Below are 22207 nucleotides of genomic sequence, written 5' to 3' on the forward strand. Positions count from 1 at the left end.
CAAATGACAACTCCTCAGTCTCACAGATGACACGTCATTCAAGCCCGGGAGTGGATATGTTCTGCAGTTAAGGATCTTTGCAGGTGGCACCCTGGGTTTAGCCGAGACGAGAACAGCATTTAATGTGGCTCCTGACATAGTTGAGCCATTTCGAAAGTACAGAGAAAGAGGCTGGTAGGGCCAGGGTTACATAGGTGGATTTGACAGCCATTATGGGCTCCAGAACAGCGCCAGACATCACAGCCTCTCCTGCCGAGACACAAACTATTTCCCAAGACTGGTGGTGTCGCCTCCTGGTGCTTTCTAAAAGTCCGCTAGGACTGCCACCCGGGAAAGGAGCAGACAAGACATCATGCCCGACCCTCAGTGGGTGTGACTGGATTCAGCTCCAGGGAACTCAAGGGAGTCACTTCCATTGACACCAGCCAGGGACCAGCTTGGCATTTCCCTGAGGGACATTGGAGTGGCTCACACCCTTGAGAGGCTGTGGACCATAGGACAGTTTATTCACTGTCTCCCACTTGCTGCACGATGTGTAACGTCCTTGAAACACCACTTCAGTGCGGGAGAGGAGGTGGCGTGAGGATTATTGTAACGCACCTGCTGTCGTGACTGGAAATGAGGCTGAGCTCCGCAGCTCCACCAGGCAGCAGTGAGTTTCGCTCACCGCTGGCTAGGGCTGGATTGGAACCAGCAACCTGGAGTGGTCCCTTTAGAACAGCACCGCAGCAGGTGGACAGGACAGTGGGGTGGATGGAGGGAAAGAGCAGCTGTTGGGGCTGTACTGGTCTGCCGCTAGATGTCGCCAGTCTCCCAGTTGTCAGCACCTTTCACTTGCCCCAAATGCCTGGAGAACGTTGACAAAAGCTCTCTCACCCTCCTGCCACCTGTCTCCTTCCCCCCTTTAGTGCCCAGGTGAATGTGATGATCATCTATTATTCTTAGTAAGGCAAAACCTAGAGGTCCCAAACCAGGATCAGAGCCCTGTTGTGCTGGGTGCTCCACAGACACACAGTATGTGTCGGTCTCTCCTCCAAAGAGCTTCCAGCCTAAATAGACATGACAAAGAGTGGCTGAAAAGGAGCAGTATTTATCCCCATTTTACAGACCGGAAACTGAGACACAGGACAGGTTGCATAGGGCGGTTACATGGGAATTCTGGACTTGCACTCCTGAGTCCCTTCAGCACAGGACCATCCTTCCTCTTCTCTCCTGTCCCTCCCTCCCTCCCCACACTGTGCAAAAAAAAAAAAAAAAAAAAAAAAAAGGTTATAGGACAAAATGAACCAGCCCAAGAATCTGCATCTCAATAGCGGAGATGGACTGGTAGGTAGCAGCCCTGGGGCAACGTTCCATAGTCTAAAACCTCTCGTGTATTGGTAACGATAGTGAAATGGCCTTTTAATGACGGGGTAAATATTGCTGTGGCGGTGTATGTACATGGCCAGTGCAGCAGATTGCTTGGCAATCAGTGGTTAGGGGCACGCTTACTTGCACTAATGATGCCATGCTGTGGTCCTGTGACCTGGTTGGCAAGTAGCTAGTCAAGTCTGCCTGTGTTCAGCTGTCGGGAGTTCGGGAACCCATTTAGCAGGGCTGCTGTTTGCTTTGGCCTCTCCAGGAGCTTGTGTATATTTGCTATGTTTTTAAAAGCTCCAACCCTGCGCGGGAGGGTTTGCACAGACCAGCTGTGATGCGAGTTGCTCTTCTCTGTGTGAAGCCGGGCTCTCTGACTCATCCTGTATGATGAGGCCGCTGGGAGGGGCGGCTGCTGTAGTCCAGGTACAGTATTTCGTTGCTGATTGTGAAGATGTGTCAGTGAGTTTCTTTTAAGCTACTTCAGCAGTGCTGGGGCTGGCGGGTGTGTGAGATTTAAAGGCACCCCACGTCCATTCCTTCTAAAGACAGGCCGAAATATCCCAGCCCTCGGTGTCTCAATTTCTGCATGCTGGCGTTGAAAGCTGCCTACTGCAAATGGGGGAGGGATAGCTCAGTGGTTTGAGCATTGGCCTACTAAACCCAGGGTTGTGAGCTCAATCCTTGAGGGGGCCATTTAGGGATGGGGCAAAAATTGAGGATTGGTTCTGCTTTGAGCAGTGGGTTGGACTAGATGACCTCCTGAGGTCCCTTCCAACCCTGATATTCTATGATTCCCAGCGTGCATTAAAATGAGTGGCAACCGGGTACCACTAGAACAATTTACCAAAGGTCATGGTGGATCCTCCATCACTGGCAATGTTTAAATCAAGATTGGATGTTTTTCTAAAGGATCTGCAGTAGGAATATTTTGGGGATGTCCTGTGTTACACACGAGGTCTGACTAGATCAGGGGTCGGCGACCTTTCAGAAGTGCTGTGCCGAGTCTTCATTTATTCACTCTAATTTAAGGTTTCGTGTGCCAGTCATACATTTTAACGTTTTTAGAAGGTCTCTTTCGATAAGTCTATAATATATAACTAAACTATTGTTGTATGTAAAGTAAATAAAGTTTTTAAAATGTTTAAGAAGCTTCATTTAAAATGAAATTAAAATGCAGAGCCCCCCGGACCGGTGGCCAGGACCCGGTCAGTGTGAGTGCCACTGAAAATCAGCTCGTGTGCCGCCTTCGGCACGTGTGCCATAGGTTGCCTACCCCTGGACTAGATGGTCCCTTCTGGCCTTTGAATGTATGAATCTTTTAGGTGGCTGTGGAAATTCCATCCCTACTTTTATATTTAATCACCTGAATTTGTACAGGGCAGTTTATCCTGATGGGTCAAAGGCACTTTACAAGCATGGGACCTGATCTTGCATAAGGGTTTGCAGGGCTGGGGCCTTAGCGCATCAAAACCAAGCACATGTTCTTTCTAGATTTTGTTTCCAGCTGTCCAAGATGAGACTCTGGGTAAAAATTTCAAGAGTCCAAGTCCCATTTTCAAAAATCATTTGGGCACTTTGGAACCTAAAACCCGCTGCCCTTCAATGAGATTGAGGCTCCTAAATGCCCATCACTTTTGAAAATGGGACTTAGGTTCCTAAGTCACGTAGGCCCTTTTGAAAAACGTGCCCTACATTTCAGAAAAAAGCCAACGACAAGATCCGAAAACCTTTTTTTTTTCTAGCTGAATCTATTTAAGCCCTAAATCAGACCATTGAAGGATTTGTCCAATGACCCCTGGACTTTGCAGTGTTGTTGTGCCCCTGTACCTCGCCCAGTGCACTAAATGCCCCACTAATGACGACGTGGGTGAAACAAGACAACCCTACGTTCTTGAATGAACTCACACAGGAAAATGATAAAAGACAAAAATCACCACATCACCCGGGGGGAACACTTTGTGCAACAGATCACTCCATATGTGACCTATCAGTCCTCATCCTCAAAGGAAACCCGCACAACACCTTCAAAAGACAAGCCTGGGAGCTTAAATTCATTACTCTGCTAGACACTAAAAATCATGGACTGAACAGAGACACTGGATTTATGGCTCATTACAACAATCTGTAACCCGCTAACCTTCCCTCCCCCTTTTTTTGTCCTATGACAAAAGTTATAAAGTTTGCAGATGATACCAAGCTGGGAGGGGTTGCGAGTGCTTTTGAGGATAGATTGAGGATAGCTGGCTAGATCGTTGGGCTCAACGGGTAGTGATCAATGGCTCCATGTCTAGTTGGCAGCCAGTATCAAGCGGAGTGCTCCAGGGGTTGGTCCTGGGGCCGGTTTTGTTCAATATCTTCATTAATGATCTGGAGGATGGCGTGGACTGCACTCTCAGCAAGTTTGCAGATGACACTAAGCTGGGAGGAGTGGTAGATACACTGGAGGGTAGGGATAAGATACAGAGGGACCTAGACAAATTAGAGGATTGGGCCAAAAGAAACCTGATGAGGTTCAACAAGGACAAGTGCAGAATCCTGCACTTAGGATGGAAGAATCCCATTCACTGTTACAGACCAGGGACCGAATGGCTAGGAAGCAGTTCTGCAGAAAAGGACCTAGGGGTTACAGTGGACGAGAAGCTGGATATGAGTCAACAGTGTGCCCTTGTTGCCAAGGAGGCTAACTGCATTTTGGGCTGTATAAGTAGGGGCATTGCCAGCAGATCGAGGGACGTGATCATTCCCCTCTATTTAACATTGGTGAGGCCTCATCTGGAGTACTGTGTCCAGTTTTGGGCCCCACACTACAAGAAGGATGTGGAAAAATTGGAAAGAGTCCAGCGGAGGGCAACAAAAATGATTAGGGGGCTGGAACACATGACTTATGAGGAGAGGCTGAGGGAACTGGGATTGTTTAGTCTGCAGAAGAGAAGAATGAGGGGGGATTTGATAGCTGCTTTCAACTACCTGAAAGGGGGTTCCAAAGAGGATGGATCTAGACTGTTCTCAGTGATAGCAGATGACAGAACAAGGAGTAATGGTCTCAAGTTGCAGTGGGGGAGGTTTAGATTGGATATTAGGAAAAACTTTTTCACTAGGAGGGTGATGAAGCACTGGAATGGGAGGTGGTGGTGGAATCTCCTTCCTTAGAGGTTTTTAAGGTCAGGCTTGACAAAGTTCTGGCTGGGATGATTTAGTTGGGAATTGGTCCTGCTCTGAGCAGGGGGTTGGACTAGATGACCTCCTGAGGTCCCTTCCAACCCTGATATTCTATGATTCTATGATTAAAATTCAAAATGATCTGGACAAACTGAAGAAATGGTCTTAAGTAAACTGGATGAAATTCAATAAAGACAAATGCAAAGTACTCCAGTTAGGAAGGAACAATCAGTTGCACACACACACACAATGGGAAATGACTGCCTAGGAGGGAGTACTGCGGAAAGGGATCTGGGGTCATAGTAGACCACAAGCTAAATATGAGTCAACAGTGTAACACTGTTGCAAAAAAAGCAAACATCCTTCTGGGATGTATTAGCAGGCGTGTTGTAAGCAAGACATGTGAAGTAATTCTTCCGCTCTTCTGATTAGGCCTCAATTGGAGTATTGTGTCCAGTTCTGGGTGCCACATTTCAGGAAAGATGTGGACAAATTGGAGAAAGTCCAGAGAAGAGCAACAAAAATGATTCAAGGTCTAGAAAACATGACCTATGAGGGAAGATTGAAAAAATTGGGTTTGTTTAGTCTGGGAAAGAGAAGATTGAGAGGGGACATGATAACAGTTTTCAAGTACCTAAAAGGTTGATACAAGGAGGAAGGAGAAGAATTGTTCTTCTTAACCTCTGAGGACAGGACAAGAAGCAATGGGCTTAAATTGCAGCAAGGGAGGTTTAGGTTGGACATTAGGGAAAACTTCCTAACTGACAGGGTCGTTAAGCGCTGGAATAAATTGCCTGGGGAGGTTGTGGAATCTTCATCATTGGAGATTTTTAAGAGCAGGTTGGACAAACACCTGTCAGGGATGGTCTAGATCATGCAGTGCTTCTCAACCAGGGGTACACGTGTACCCCTGGGGTACACAGAGGTCTTCCGGGGGTACATCAACTCACCTAGATATTTGCCTAGTTTTACAACAGGCTCCATAAAAATCACTAGCGAAGTCAGTACAAACTAAAATTTCATACAGACAATGACTTGTTTGTATGGCTCTATATACTATACACTGAAATGTAAGTACAATATTTATATTGCAATTGATTTATTTTATAATTATGTGGTAAAAATAAGGAAGTCAGCAATTTTCAGTAACAGTGTGCTGTGCCACTTGTATTTTTATGTCACATTTTGTAAGCAAGTCGTTTTGAGGTGAGGTGAAACCTTGGGGGGGAGGGGGAGGGTACAGAAGACAAATCAGACTCCTGAAAGGGTTGCAGTTATCTGGAAAGGTTGAGAGCCACTGTGCTAAACAATCTCTTCCACCTTGTATTTTGCCATGACACTCTGAGTACCTTTTCCAGACCAGAAGCTGTGGGTAAACTTGAACGCTTGTCTCTCTCACCAACAGAAACTGGTCCAATACACGATCTGAGCTCACCCACCTGGCCTTTCTAATGACCTGGAACTTTGTCCTGTCAAGTCTGTTGAGCTGCTGTAGTTTGGAGCCCGTTGAGAGCCAGCTCAGCCTTTGGAGTTTGGTTCCTGATCCCAATTCTGTAGCCTGCAGTATGTTTTCGGGGGCTATCCAATATCGGCCACTGGCTTTTTATTTCTGACATGGTACTGGGTCTCTTCAGCCCCGACCCATGATGGGGGTGTGTTATCCCTCTCCTTCCTGCCCACTGCTGCCAGGCTTGCAAAAGGGGGTCATGCCCTCCCGTTTCTGAGGCTGAGCGATACTCCTCTCACCCCAATGTCCTCCAAGCACGGAGGTTCATAGGCTAGGCTGAACTGCTGCGCTGTCACTTTCTCTAGGGCGTTGTCCTGCTCTCCCTTTCATTTTGTGACAGAGTTCTGTTACCAATCTGCCTGAGGCGTCGGGTGATCAGGCTGAGGCCGCAGGATCGTTTGGGGAGGAGATGACGAAACATGCCAAGTGTCTAAGTTTTAAAGCTTTATTAATAAAATAATAAAATAACAGAGGAGAGTGCTGGGGGGCTGGGGTTCCCCCCCCCACGTCATGCAGAGAAAGGAAGGAAGTGTTAGTGCCCCAAGCCCAGGGCCGGCTCTGGCTTTCTGGCTGCCCCAAGCGCAAAAAAACCCACAAAAAAACCCGCGGCGGCCAGAACAGCAAAGCAAAAAAAAAAAACCTGCGGCGCGGCCGGAGCCAGGGTGCAGGGGGACTCCCTGCCCTGCAGATGTGCCCTGGCTAGCTGGGGGAGGGGGAGGGAGTGGGGGAAGAGAGAGCAGGGGGGCGGCCAGGGCTTCAGCGGGGCGCTGTCACGCCGCCCCTCCCGCCGTGCCCCCTGCCGGGAGGGCTCCGGTCGGCGGGGAGGGAAGGACAAGGACTGCCCTGCCGGGCTTGCTGCAGGGTGCTCCCATCCTCCACGCCGCTGCCCCCTGCAGGGCGGCCGGAGCGGAACAACAACAACAACAACAACAGGATTGGGCAGAATGCCGCCTCCTACAAGCTGCCGCTCCAAGCACCAGCTTGCTCGGCTGGTGCCTGGAGCCGGCCCTGCCCAAGCCCTAACCCACTTTCATACTCACACCCGCACTACCCGAGGCTGGCCAAGCCTGGGTGTAACGTAAGAAGAAGAGGGGGAGGGGTGGGCGGGAGTTTTGTCCTGGGCCCAGGTCGTCCGGGGTCCGCTGTGATCTCCGAGGTGCTCCAGCTCTCAGGAGGGTTTCAAGTCCTGGGCCCCTTTGGGGGTGTTCCGTTCAGGGACCTCTGCTCCTGCTGCTTTTTGTACCAGTCAAAACCAGCTTTCTGTGGTTTCCGCAACTTTTCCCAAAACACACCGACTAGACTTTGTTGTCCTCTTTGTTGTCCTCTGTGCTGGCCTTCGCTTGTCTCGCTCGTTATGGGCTGCCTCTGCAGGTCTGTTCAGCTGCATCTTCCTTTCTCATGGCTGGTAGCTGGATTCCAGGCCCCCGTCTTTCTCGGCAGGCAGCCAAGTGTCAGCTGTGAGCTGCGGCCTTGGGCTGGAGTCAGTGCCTTATCTTCTGACTGAGCAAGATGGAGTGTCGAGTTAACCCGTTCTCTGCTTTCTTCCTCCTTCCCCCTCTGGCCTCTGCAGCCTGCAAAGGAATCTTCCATTCCACACTCAAACCTTTAACCCTTCCCCAAAATGCCTTGCAATGCTTGCAACAGCGTTAGCAATACACAATGCTAATCTGCCTCCCCAGGGGATCTACAGGAGGGAGGGGGCTGTTGAGTTGTGACAATTTAGCTCCAAATGTTTCTTATGCCCAAGCCATGGTGGTGATGATTAATGGGTCTCTTCTCTTAGCCCTATGACCCCAGATTCGGCTGTGCACTCCCACCCAGACGCTTTCGCTTTCCTGCATCCCTCTGCGATATCCCTGCAGTCTCACCAGCCAGCTGTCTGCATTACCCTCCATGCATCCAACCACCCCTCGCCTCCTCTTTTTTGCACCCTACAACTGGTAAGAGAGAGCGGGGGGGAGCTGTTTTGTTGCTGCTTAGTTCCATAGTGCAAGGATTGTGTTCTGCATTTTGACCTTGTTTAGGTGTATATGTTTAGGCATGCACCCAGGGGAGGGCAATCAGTATCTCTCAGATACTCTTCATCCTGGAGGAATGTTAGAGGAACTGACCCCTAGATCTGATGCTTTTGCCCACCTGATCCACTCTCAAATCCGGCCCATCATTAATTAGAGAAGCACCACAAAGTGGCACTCCTAGGAACAAATCCGTGGCTGCAGGCAGGTAGTGTGGATAGTCGCTAAACAACAAAACAGCGGCCTCAGGCTTGGTCCCAGTCATACTTGGGCTGCAGAGGAATCGCTGTTCGCTGTGGTAATATTCAGGTTCCTGTTCCTCTGTAGTCTGCAGCTGCTAGAGGATGATACGACCACAATCATGAGCAGGCCTGACGTTCTAGCCAGTAGCAGACAGCAGTGACAGTCACACACACTTGTGAGCAGACTGTGTCAATTAGGGGCTGGCCTACGGAGGGGTGACGGGGAGACACGCTCCCCATAACCACACACATTCGCTGTCCTCCACACAAAAAAGGCAGCAAGTAGCTTGCAAACCTCTCCGTCCCCCTCCTCCCCCCTCTCTTCTTCGTGTTTCAGAGAGAGCCTCTTGCTTTTTTTCCATCCATGAAATCGAGCCGTCAGATCCATGTGCTGTGCTTCCCATCTTCCTCTCCTGTCACTGTAGCGGGCAGGCGGTTTGCCAGGGAGTGGGTCACCTGTGCCCAGTGTGCCTAACTAGACAGCTGTGCCGCACCTTCCTTTTCCTCCCCCAGCCCACCACGCTTACTGGTCCCGTGCCCAGAAAGCGCTGTCAGTCATGAGGAGTTGCTGACGGCGCCTGGGTGAAACGCTCCTAGTTCCCTGCTATCCGGAGCACCGGAGTTAAGCTGTGCCGAGGCTCTGGATTCCCAACCTGCCCACGATGGGCTCGCCACCTGTCCCTCCCTTACTCCTGCACCGACTCTGTTTTGCTCAGGCCGCAAAGTGTGCACAGAATAGCTCCCGGGCTGCTGCAGCTGCATCGTGCGCGATGTCTGCTCTTGGCCTGTCCCTTCTTGCAGCAGCCAGGGGCGGGGTGGCTGCTGAATCTGACACGGGGGGGATGCACCCCAGTGCGGGGAGGCACTGCCGCATGGCATCGAGCTGGCATAGCACCTTGACATCACCCCCTCGCTGCCCCTGGGCTATCCTTCTCTGTCTGGGACGTGGCCCAAGGCTGCTGCGCTCCAGCAAACTCTGCCAGCCAACGTGGGCCTGGTGGGGGCAGTTGCAGAATGATGCTACGGTCCCTCCTCACCCCCTTCAGCTCGGCAGGGCCCAGCGCTGGCCTGGCAGAGGTGCTGGCCTGAGCTTGCTAAGTGCAGTCCACGAGGTGGCCTTATTATACTGGTCAGTATCCCCCTCCCCCTTCCCTTCCCCTTAACTACTGTGGAAATCACAAACGCTTCTGACCCGTCAGCAGAGACCATCTCAGGGAACCAGGCAGGTGCAAACGGAGCTCTGCCCCGGCGCCCGTGTCCCTGTGTTAGAGGCATTCACTGAGGGCAGCGGCCGCCTTTCCTTTGACGGCCGGGGGAGTTGGACTGGCCCTTTCCAGGCCTCCGGAGTGTGCGTTTGGATAACTGAGCAGCGTCTCTGTAATCGAGCTATAGCCATCCCCATCTACAACTCCTCAGAGTCTGCATCCGGGTGTTAGCGCTGTCCTTTGCCCCCAAGAGTCAGCGTCTCTTTGTGCCTGTAAGAACCCTGTATCTGGGGGGGGGCACATGAATCCCCAGGTTTTCTCAACTCCTAATCCTGCCCTGTGGGTGACTGACCTCTCTTTGGGGGTTCCTGGCACCTCACCACTTCACCCCCACACTTGAGTCCCCCACCTCTGTCACCTCCCCTATGGCCATTCCCAGCTCTCCTAGCCCAGGGACCAACACACTGGCCTGCTGGTGCCCCGGTGTCAGACGTGATGTTAACATCTGGTGGCTGGGCCGTGACAGCATCCAGGGAATACCTCCTGTGGCCAGAATGAATGTATAGTGGGTGTGTGGCTCTGATAACAATTAAATGCATCATTTTCCTATGAGCTCCCTATGATGGAAACATGTGCACTGAGCTAATGGCTACCCTGGTCTTTATTACATGGTTCCCAGGGCAGATGAGCATGTAGAGAGATTATATACAGTGGCGACCTAGACGTTCACTTTCTAAGCCCAGAAGGGACCATTGTGATTATCTGGTCTGACCTCCTGTGTAACATAGGCTAGAGAACTTCACCCACTTGTGGTGGAGCTAGAGTGTCTATTTTGGACAGACTCCTAATTTTGATTTAACAATTCCAACTGATGGAGAATTCATCACATCCCTAGGTAAGTTGTGCCCATAGTTAATTACCCACAGCGTTAAAAATCAATCGCTGTCTGTCTATTTTATCTAATCTTAATCTTGTCTATCTATATCTCATTTCCCGTTTGAATTTGTCTAACTTTAGCTTCTAGCCACTGCAGTTCTGCCTTTGTCTGCTAGGCCATGGAGCCTTTCAAACCTCCGGTACCGTCTCCCGCTAGAGGTATTTATAGACTGGGATCAAGTCACCTCATATCCTTCTCTTCAGGAAGCTAAAGAGATTGAGCTCCTTAGGTGTCTCACTGAAAGGCCTCAAGGCAAATGATGTGTTTTATTGGACCAGTTGTCCATCAAGTGCAGTATCTGCTGACCATCAGTGGCCTCTGTCTGAAGCTTAAATACACATCTTTAAAAGTGGTTCTGGCCAGGGCTAGTTATTTAGTTGATAGACCAAAAACATCTCTCCATTTATTGTGTCAATCATAGGCGCTAACTTCCCCTCTGCCCGGTGGGTGCTTGACCCCCGCTCCGCCCCTGCCCCACCTCTTCCTGCCCCTGCACCGTCCTCACCCCACCCCCATTCCACCCCTTCCTCAAAGTCCCTGCTCTCTTCCTGCCTTTTCCCACCCCAGCCCTGCCCCCTTCCCACCCCCATTCCACCCCCAAGTCCCCGCCCCTGCCCTACCTCTTCTCTGCCTCCTCCCCCGAGCGCGCCACGTCCCTGCTCCTCCCCCTCCCTCCGGGAAAGTCCTAAGCGCCACCAAACAGCTGTTAGGCGGCGGGTGTGTGTGTGTGGGAAGCACTGCGAGCAGGGCCGGCTCCAGCATTTCTGCCGCCCCAAGCAAAAAAAAAAAAAAAGTCGCGATCGTGATTGGCGGCAGCAATTGGGGGGGAAAAAAAAAAAAAGCTGCGATTGGCAGCGGCAGTTCGGCGGCAGGTCCTTCGCTCCTAGAGGGAGTGAGGGACCTGCCGCCCCCGAATTGCCGCAGGTGCCGCCCCTCTCCCTTGGCCACCCCAAGCACCTGCTTGTTAAGCTGGTGCCTGGAGCCGGCCCTGACTGCGAGGGGGAGGAGCAGGAACGCGGCATGCTGGGTGGGGGAGAAGGAGATGAGAAGCGGGGAGCTTGGCTGTCGGTGGGTGCGGAGCACCTGCTAATTTTTCCCCGTTGGTGCTCCAGCCCTGGAGCACCCACGGAGTCGGCGCCTATGCTGTCAATTAACCCTGATGAATCAAAAATCAGGATTGTCCCACGGGGGGAAGAAGGGTACCTGTCCACTCCAGAGCTCCTGAGAGCTCAGGGAACAGATACTCTTGTGTGTAGTGTATGAATGGGTTTTTTGTGTGTGCCCATTTGCTCACCCTTAAGCTCTCAGATACCATGGTGATAATCGATACAGAGTAGAATAGGTTGTATGAGAGTGTGTCTTAGCACCTCGGTGTGTGTATTTGACACCCGGCGAGTCGGCAGTGTTACCCAGGATCAAAGCTCACTGGGAAGCAACTAGGTCTGGCTCAGTAATTGCAACTAGATAAATGCAGTCAGCTTCTTGCAGCACACGTCTCTTTGCAAAGTTTTTTGTTGCTTATTGTGGCCAGTTGGTGGCAGCACAATGTAGTTTGGCTCAGCCTCCTTAAATTCTCCTCTGCTAATTTAGACCTGCCTCTGGTTATTATAATCCTGGGGGATCCACAACCTGGAGTGGATGCACTTCAGTGACATCCCTTAATGGGATTTTTTTAAAAGCTCATCTTTATTCTGTACTAGAAAGAGAATCTGCTACAAAATCATCCAAACTAAAATCAACATAATCACTAACAAAATCACAGGACTTGGTGGTGATGGGGGACTTCAACTACCCAGACGTCTGTTGGGAAAATAACACAACAGGGCACAGATTATCTAATATGTTCTTGGAATGTATTCGAGACAATGTTTTAATTCAGAAGGTGGAGACTCCTACCAGGGGAGAGGCTGTTCTAGATTTGGTTTGGACAAATAGGGAGGAACTGGTTGAGAATTTGAAAGCGGAAGGCAGCTTGGGTGAAAGTGATCATGAAATGGTCGAGTTCATGATTCTAAGGAACGGTAGGAGGGAGAACAGCAAAATAAAGACAAGGGATTTCAAGAAGGCAGACTTTAGCAAACGCAGGGACTCGGTAGGTAAGATCCCACAGGAAGCAAGTCTAAGGGGAAAAACAAAAGACCGTTGGCAGTTTTTCAAAGAGACTAGTGGGGCAGCTGCTCCACTCTGGCATGGAAGGGGTTAGAGCAAGTCAGAGAGGCTGCGCAGAGCCCCAGCCAATCATGAAAGGGCTTATTGGGAGCCACTCAAGTGGAGGCTTGAAAGCAGCCAATCAGGGCCAGGCTGGGCCCTATAAGAAGGTTGCAGGGGACTGGACTAGATGACCTCTCGAGGTCCCTTCCAGTTCTATGATTAGCGCCCCAGCTGACAGACGTGTTTGAGTGGCAAGGCCTTTTCCCTGCCAGTCTGTAAAGTGGCTGACATACGAAGTTGCAGAGCACGGACTTAAAACAATTCACAGACAGTCCTTTGGGGTTTTGAACTCGGAATTGAATATTCTAAACGCTCCGAGCTTCCTTCCAATCAATCAGTCGTTCCTTTTTGTCGGACAAAAGAAATGTTTTATTGAGTGATCGTGGCTAACTGGATTCTCAAGACACAGATCCTTAAAGCTAGTTTACGAATTACACGTGTGGTTTTCCCCTGGTCCAGATGTAGCAAGATCTTAATAAGCCGTGAAATGTTGTAATCACTTTTCGGAGAGGCTTTAAATGGGGGGGTGGGGGGGGGGTGTCTCTCTGCACTGCCACCTACTGGATACAAAATGCATTCCTTCTGTAAAAGTTAGTGAACAATATGCTCAAGAGATGTAACGATTGCAAACATGCCCCAAGCTGATCCCTGGGGTTTCCAAGCCAGGAAGCAGACTGTTCTTCTTTTTATTTTAATTATTATTTCAAATTAGAAAAAAAAGCAGCTTTCTATTTTCCCACATGGGAAAGTCCTACAGAACTGAATAGGGATTAAACTACCAGGGGCCTATAGGAATTGCTCTGAAAGCCAGGGCCGGCTCTAGGCACCAGCACAGGAAGCAGGTGCTTGGGGCAGCCAATGGTAAGGGGCGGCACGTCCGGGTCTTCAGCAGCAATTCGGCGGCGGGTCCCTCAGTCCCTCTCGGAGGGAAGGACCAGCTGCCGAATTGCCGCCGAAGAATGAAGCGGCGCGGTAGAGCGGCTGCCGAAGTGCCGCCGATCGCGACTTTATCTTTTTTTCCCCTTCGTTGCTAAAAAAGCTGGAGCCAGCCCAGCTGAAAGCCTAGGGACCCATCCACCCTTAGGCACTGGTGTAGACATATCTGGGCCATTTCAAATTTCAGTGCTGGTTATTTATGCAAACCAAGGTTGGATTCCTGCTCTGATCTTCAGTAATCAGCACAACCTGCTCTCCTCCCTCAGTGGCGTGGAGGGTCGCTGCCTGAACTCTCTGCTTTGTCCCCAGGATAGATCACTGGAACAACGAGAGGGAGCGTGTCATGGTGATCACAGATGCCAACCTCCTGGTCTGCAAATATGACTTCATAATGCTCAGCTGTCTCCAGGTGCAGCGGATCCCCCTGAGCTACATCGACCGTATCTGCCATGGCCAGTTCACCTTTCCTGAGAGGTCCCTGGACAAGTGAGTACCAACAGCAGCCAGAGGCAGGGCTTGGGGGGGGAATTGAAGCCCCTTTGCTGAGCTGAAAGCTGTTGTCTCCTTGTCGTTTCCTGCGTCCTCCTGATGTTCTGGGATCTCTCCAGGGCAGTGAGCTAGGGAGATCCCTCCTGGCACAGCATGTGGTGGGTGGGGTGAGCAAAGGTTGCAGCAGTAGGACTTGATGGAACGTTTGGGGTGATGCTGTTACCAAATGAGCGGAGCGGAGGGGAGGGAGGGGAAGGAGGCAGGCAAGCTGATCCCATGAAGCCTCATCCTAGGAATATGGGCGGGGGAGGTCCAGCTCTCCTGTTGCTCCCACCTCCACACCCCAAAGACAGAAGTTGGGGAGAGGCTGAGAGAGAACAAACCCCAGGTGACGGATGTTAGTCACATCACTGCGTGCATGACTGGAAGGGACTCAGATACTGCAGCGATAAGGGCAGTATAAGACCCTACACAGAACAGAGTAATCAGACCCACAGGCAGTGAACAGCATGCCAAAGACTTTAGCTTATCCTGGTAGCACAGGGAGGCCCCACAACCTAACTACCAGGAGGAGGCATGCCTGGTTCAGAGACACCTACAGCTGGACATGGCACTGCCCTCCACCAGTACAGAATTGGTGGAGCTGCTGAGATTGACTGTGACTTAGAGGCAAGGTGTTCGGGTCCAGTATGCTGAGAGTCAAACCCCTGTGGAGATGAGCCTGAGCCGTGAAATTTGGATCCACATCTGAACTCTGCCGGAGCGTCGCCGACTCCCCCGCTGTTCCACTTTCAAGTTGATCTCTCGTTTGTATCCCTGAGCTGTCAACCCAACGTAGGTTGGCTGTCCTGAACTCAGGTGGCCTATAGGATGGTGCCAACTGGGGGAGAGTTATGCGATGCTCCGAGCTTTTCTCCCTGAGCTCAGGGGGAAAAGGTCAGAGTCCTGCCGGGAACAATCCTGCCATAATCTCATGTGAAATGAGCATTTGGCTCCCTGTAAAATGAGTATAACTAACAATGGGAGAGCTCCCTGCAGCCTCCCAGCAGAGCACCCCCTCCAGCACCTTCCCTGAGCTTTGTGAGGGTTAAGGCCTGTATCCTCCACTGTAATGATATTCTGTTGCTAGAGATATCATGCTCTGCTTCAAGAACTCATCACAATACAGCCTCTGCAGAAGGTAATTACCGTGCATCTTATGAATGGCTGCATGTGAATGTCTGCTCACGCTGCTGACAGCAGCAAGTCCCAACACATCGTGCATACCAGGCATTTAACAGCCTCTGTTTTATTTGTTCTAATGGCTCGTTGCCTTGCGCCTTGTTTTTCTTCCCTGGCTCTGTTGGGTGTTTGTTTTTGCAAAGGCCAGAGTTCAGGTCTTTGATGCAGAGTTTGGGCTGGGATGGTGGCTTTGATTCACTCTGTTTCCATTGCTGTTGGACGGATTAAAGGGAGCCCTTTCCAGCAATTACGGCATGGGACCATCTGTGATCCGGTGATGAGTCCCTGTTCTGAGTCGAGAAAATGTGCCCGAGAGCCTCAGCTCACTCTACTGAGTCCAATGCAGCCTTGCTGAGTTACACAATGAGGGTTTGTTCCAACATTACTGTTTTCCCAGTGTCCCCAGCCCGTTGAATAACCTGGGGCGCTGGACCACTGAGCTTTTCGCTGCTTCTCTGCAGCCAATCTCCAAACCCTCCATCACTGTCCTACGGCAGCATCCACAGCCACCAGTCACTGCCTGTTTCCCGGCCCTGGGGCCTAGCTGTGGCTAACCACAGCATGCCAGGCTGCCCTCCAATGACTCCTTACCGCTCCGTAGATCTGCTCTGCTCCTTTCTTTTGCAGGGGCTGTTGCTGTTCTCCACCCAGCTGAGAGCAGCAAGGCCCTTGGCAGGCAGACACCCTCAGGGGGGTCCATAGCTCAGACTAGGTCCTGGCAGGGTAGCTAGAGGGGCCGGCACTAAGGAGAAAGGGACACGGCTCCCGATTCACTGCAAAGAGAGGGACTCTGTGTTCAACACCATTATCCATCCAGGCTGAGCTGGTGCCTGGCTCTGTGTGCAAGAGGGAGGAGGGAATGAAACCGCTTCCCTCACCACCCCAATCCTGCTAGCGCTGCAGGCGATTCTGGCTCGGCCCTGGTAGGAAGCGCTTGTGTCCCTGGAGCATGTGACTTTGGGTTCGGTCCCAGCTGTTGCGGTGAAGTTCTGTGTGGCTGTGACGTGCCCGCCCAGGGGGACAGTGAAGTGGGAGGGGGGCTGGGTTGGTTGAACTACAGTTCCCCCGTGCTGGCTGCTCCTCCTCCCAGAGAGGCCAGTCATATCTGACCTCTCCTCCAGGGTGACCATGGTCCTCGCTACACTTCCCCTCGAATGACTGCTGCAGAGTTACCGTGTAATAATGGCCCCCTCCATTGTCTGGGCTCTGGTCTTCCATGTTCACGTGGCTGTGCCACGCCGTGGTCACCCTCTGTGAGGACAGGAGCTTGCTGACGGTGTTTTCTCCCGAGTCAAGTGGCAGAGGCCTGTGTTTACGGTGCTGAAGTTCACTGGTTGGGTCCCCTCTGTCGACTCATGTCTGCGGCCGTGTTGCTGTGCACTGCTGCGGCCCAGAGGTGGCTGCATTTTGGTGTTGTGCAAAGTGCTTTCTGTGTATGTTAGGGACGTTTAGAAAGCACTTTGAGATCTGTGTGGATGAACAGTGCTACAATAAATACAAGCTAATGTTGTTATTAGAAATAATGTCACTGAGGCTCAATTAAAATAACCACCAGTCTTCGAATTCGCTCCCTTGGGACCACGGAGGAAATGAATTTGGCTGACTTCCTGTAGCTCTGTTTCTTTTGGACTACATTTAAAGCAGACAGTGGGCCAGATCCTCAGCTGGTGCAAATCGGCACTGACGTCAATGGAACCTGGCTGGTGCGCACCAGCTGAGGATATGGCCAAATGAGGCTGCTAAATGTCAGTGTATGGAGGAAGCAGAGTAGCTCAGACCTGACTGCATCGGCTTTTAACGACGCCTCCAGTCTGAGGCGGGATCAGAAGGCCTGAGACCTGGGCAGTGTGTTCCATCACTGCTCTCCTCTGGCAGCTCTGTCAGACTGCAAGGGGTTACACAAGCACCTTTCCTTGGGTCGAAATGGGCTTTCATCTCGGGTGGATTCCACTGGGCTTGTCTGTCTGTGTTCTAATCACCGCTCCAACTGTGCTGGTCTGAAACGCTCACAAAACCCTTTTCCCGGCTGCTTCAGCAGCGGCATCTCCCGTCCAGACACTCTAATTATGAGAAGCAGGCAGCATACAGCAGGGTGCGTGGACAACTCCAAGGAAAACTACGGGCTGGTTCCGTCCCTTCCCTTGTCCCCTGCTGAACTGGCTTTGCCAATATTTTAGCTGCTCTACCACTAAGATTAGCGGCTCTAAGGAGATGGCCAGGTGCCTCCTGGGCATTATTCATTTGAACTTTGTCAGAGCTCAGTCCATTGAAGTCAATGGCAAAACTCTCCGGAAACGCAGCAGGAGGATTTAGCCAGTGGACTTATCCTGATATACACTAGCACAGAGGGGATCCGGCTCAGGCCCTGTGTATTTTGCTGTGCAGTTTACACAAGTGTTTTTAAAGCTACTAGTTTAGCAGGAGATTCTCAAAGAAAACAATGCACCTAAAATGTTGGAAGGTGTTTACTGTCAGACTGTTGATCTGTGCAAGGCACTGCACCCAGGGGCATAAGGCAAGAGTAGAAATGTTAAAATGCAAAGAAGGGACAGAATAAAGGAGTAAAATATTCTCTCTCTCCCCTTCTTTAATGTGTCATCACTCCTGTTTTCTTAGCTGTAATTTATACCCAAGGATTGTCTGTGGATTTTAGCAGGGCATTTGGGGATTGGGATATTCTCTGCCACTGCACCACTTCCGGGACTTCCCTGGGGTTTATACAACTCTATAAAGTTGTGGTGGGTGAGAGAATTCTGCTCTTTGGCTTTTGATTCCAAATCAATGGGACTTCAAGTAATACGTGTAACCCATTTTTCACCACAGAAGTTTTACAACATGCACCAATCAGTGCCACTAGGTGGCGGAGCGGAGCAGATATGCTTTGGGTCAGTGAAAAATGTTACCTTTTTGCAATGGTTTCAGGTTTGATTGGTGAGATCACACTTGTATCTGGTGGTTTGCGTGGGTCCTAACCCTCCATCTTTCAGTTGTTTAAAGTTTGGCTGGACCAGAGGACATTTGTGCTGCAAGTTGAGGGTGAAAGAAAAACATCCGGAATAGGAGGACTTGAAAGAAGACTGCACAGTCGCCAGTCAGAATCCCCAATGTAGTATTCTTTTATTTGCAGAAAATGGGCTGTAAATCGGCAACTGCACATTTCAGAGGCCTGCTCTACATGGGAAAGTTGCACCTGTTTAACTGAAATCCAATTTAAACCAATGCAATCCCCCTGCGTGGACACTCTTATTTCACTTTAATTTAGCTTAATCCTGTTCCCGATCAATTTAAACGACACTCATATAGGCCCTTCTGAAACTGAGATACGTGTCCAAGCATGGCTTTGCAGCACTTGAACTAAAGCCGCTTAAATTCATGCCTTAGTTTAAACCAGCCCAAATGTCCTATGTAGACAAGGCCTGAGTTTGAACAGGAAACCCTCAGGGGGCTAGGGTGAAATCCTGGCCCCATTGAAGCCAAAGGCAAAACTCCCTTCAAAGAAGCCAGAACTTCACCCTGAACAATGCTGTGTCCTGGTTTGACTTCAGGGAATTACAGTCTGGTTCTTAGCTGAGATTCAGACTGGAACTGTGGATACAATGAATGTCCCAAGAAGAGACCATTTCCCTCCTGAGCCTTCATAGACTCATAGGAGATTAGAGTTGGAAGAGACCTCAGGAGGTTATCTAGCCCAACTCCCTGCTCAAGGCAGGACCAACCCCAACTAAATCATCCCGGCCAGGGCTTTGTCAAGCCGGGCCTTAAAAACCTCTAAGGATGGAGATTCCACTGCCTCCCTAGGTAACCTATTCCAGTGCTTCGCCACCCTCCTAGAGAAATAGTTTTTCCTAATATCCAACCTAGACCTCCCTCACTGCAACTTGAGACCATTGCTCCTTGTTCTGTCATCTGCCACAACTGAGAACAGCCGAGCTCCATCCTCTTTGGAACCCCGCTTCAAGTAGTTGAAGGCTGCTATCAAATCCCCCCTCACTCTTCTTTTCTTCAGACTAAATAAGCCCAGTTCCCTCAGCCTCTCCTCATAAGTCATGTGCCCCAGCCCCCTAATCATTTTCGTTGCCTTCCGCTGGACTCTCTGCAATTTGTCCACATCCTTTTGTAGTGGGGGGGGGGGGGCCAAAACTGGACACAGTACTCCAGATGTGGCCTCACCAGTGCCGAATAGAGGGGAATAATCACGTCCCTGGATCTGCTGGCAGTGCTCCTACTAATGCAGCCCAATATGTCATTAGCCTTCTTGACAACAAGGGCACACTGTTGACTCATATCCAGCTTCTCGTCCACTTTAATCCCCAGGTCCTTTTCTGCAGAACTGCCGCTTAGCCAGTCGGTCCCCAGCCTGTAGCAGTGCATGGGATTCTTCCGATTCTTCCAGTGCATTTGTCCTTGTTGAACCCCATCAGACTTCTTTTGGCCCAATCCTCCAATTTGTCTAGGTCACTCTGGACCCTATCCCTACCCTCCAGAATATCTACCTCTCCCCGCAGCTTAGTGTCATCCTTGAACTTGCTGAGGGTGCAGTCCATCCCATCATCCAGATCATTAATAAAGATGTTGAACAAAACTGGCCCCTGGAGCGACCCCTGGGGCACTCTGCTTGATACCAGTTGTCAACTAGACTTTGAGCCATTGATCACTACCCATTGAGCCTGACAATCTAGCCAGCTTTCTATCCACCTTATAGTCCATTCATCCAATCCGTACTTTTTTAACATGCTGGTAAGAATACTGTGGGAGACCGTATCAAAAGCTTTGCTAGAGTCAAGCTGTCCTGGGCCAGTTTCGGGTTTCAGATTGAAACATGAGATGTTCTGTCGTGTGGCTTGATTCTCAATCAGGGGGCACATTTGGTGGTTAGCAGTGAATTCTGCATTGAGTTACTTTGGGGTTGCTCGAGACCCGGAATTCAAGGCTTGCAACGTGAAACTGATTGAGGCAATGAGGGGAAGAGGGTGGTAAGAGGTTCTGTTCTCTGTGGGAACTGAAAACACCAAGAGTTGCTGAGCTCCAGACCAAGGCCGCTCTGCCGCTGCTCCGTTGCATCACCACGTGTGGGCGCACCGACACCCCATTAGCACCGTGTTGTGCCCTGCCGGCGGCTTTCCCTCAGACCACGGCCAAGTCACCCACACAACAGGGTGTTCGGGCCATGCATTCCTAGATCCCCACATAGCTGGGCAATTGCTACGAGGTTGCACAGTTGTTAAACATGAAGCCGGAACAGGCAGAAAAAAAAGCATCCGCCCAGCTGGCTGGTTTGTTAACTCCTGAGGAGAAGGACCAGAGTGACAGACAGCCGGGCGAGGACTAGACCTGAGCTGTGTTTGAGATAAGAATGCGAAGCTCGGAGCCGGAGAGTCTGGAAGATGCTGCTAGGGGGTCAGTGCTGGGGGAGCTGCTGCTCAGTGAAATGTGACAAGCAGCGAAACTACTTCTTGTTGTTCTCTTGGCTACAATGAAATTCGGTAGTGCTTCTTTCCCTTCTCAATTAGCCATGAGGCTATTTTCTTTGGCCACGGGCCCCGTGTATCTTTTGGTGGTGCAAAGAATGTAGCTAACAAAGAGCCACTGAGTGCTGCATTTTGCGTTTGCAAAGGGGCAGTGCTGGGAAGGGGGAGTTGTTTCAGTGGCAAAGGGGGGATGCGGTGTATTGGACGCCTCTGTCCCCCGCTTTGCTTTTTGGCAGAAGGACAGGTGGACGGAGGCTAAGAGGAGGTTAGAGATCACATAAGGTTCTTGAGCATGTTGCACTCGTTATGAAGACAAAAGGATAATGGTTACTTAGCTACCACTCTTCATCCAAGTGCTTTACAAAGGTGGGGAATACTAGGTATGGTCAGACTCCACCTGCTTATGGGGAAACTGAGGCACAACAGGAATCAGTGACTTGTTGCAAGTCACACAGAGTCAGGGGCAGAACCCAAACCTTCAGAGCATTGCTCTGCTCTTACTCCTAGGCCATGCTCCTGCCATGGAGACTGGGAGTTGTGCAAATTTAACACCGACAGACCCCGATCGTCGGCGGGGGAGATCAAACCGGGGACCTCTGGAGCTTAGTGCATGAGCCTCTACCATGAGCTAAAAGCCAACTGGCTGTTAGCTAAGGCTGTAGAGCAGACTCATTAATCTTCTCTCTCCCTCCCTCTGTCTCGGTGCCACTAGACGGGACAGAACACCACACCCAGGAGGTGTGTGGGTTACACAAATTGCATAAGAGGGCTATGGCTTCCCTGAATCCATTGGGTTTTGGCCAGTATTGTAGCAGGTGAGTGGATTACCTAGGCCGTTGGCAGACTGTGGTGTGGCCATTCCTATACACTAGCAGGGTATCAAATAAGAAGCTGCTGTTTTCACTGTGGGGCTCCCCCTGGCCTTCCCCGCTTTGGGGAGCTTTTCTCCGAATCGGAGCCAAGGGGTCCAGCGAGGCAGCAGGTCATCCCAGCTGGCTGTACTGCTTGAGAGAGACCACTCATTGCTCCTGGGGATCATGCCCGCAGGTTGTGTCATGGAGGCAGGGCCCGAGCAGTTCCATGGCACAGTTCCCCCTTCCTTCGGGCCCCCTGGAAGGACGCTGTGGAGCCAGGGCCTGTGTAGGGAGAGGGGCTAGGGATGGGGCAACACACGTCGGTGTGTCCCCCACACCCCGCCTTAGTGATTCACTACAACTTGGGCCCATGTTATCTTTCCCACCGGGCCCCCACCCCAGCGACGATCCCCAGTCGTGGGGCTGAGGCAGTCACAGAGCCAGGGTGGAGATGTGGCGTCTTTGCCTCCCCCATAGCTGCATGGTCTGAGGGGATCTGCAAACCCCAGAAGAGAACAGTGGGGGGACGTCATGAGCAAACCGTCCCGTTCTACTCCTGGTAGAGGGGGCAGAGCCATTGCCCTGGTACCAGGACACCTTGTCA

General features: G+C 51.1%; 1 protein-coding gene across 1 annotated transcript in view; it reads left to right on the forward strand.

Moving 5' to 3' along the window:
- TPRG1 (tumor protein p63 regulated 1) overlaps nt 1–22207 on the forward strand; it is a 64375-nt gene that overhangs the window by 4434 nt on the left and 37734 nt on the right. The window contains exon 3 of the mRNA XM_065411245.1: nt 13881–14057. Within this exon, the coding sequence (XP_065267317.1) occupies nt 13881–14057 (177 nt within the window). The remainder of the gene's footprint in view (nt 1–13880; nt 14058–22207) is intronic.

The sequence above is a fragment of the Emys orbicularis genome, chromosome 9 (assembly GCF_028017835.1).
Source record: "Emys orbicularis isolate rEmyOrb1 chromosome 9, rEmyOrb1.hap1, whole genome shotgun sequence".
Lineage (NCBI taxonomy): Eukaryota > Metazoa > Chordata > Testudines > Emydidae > Emys > Emys orbicularis.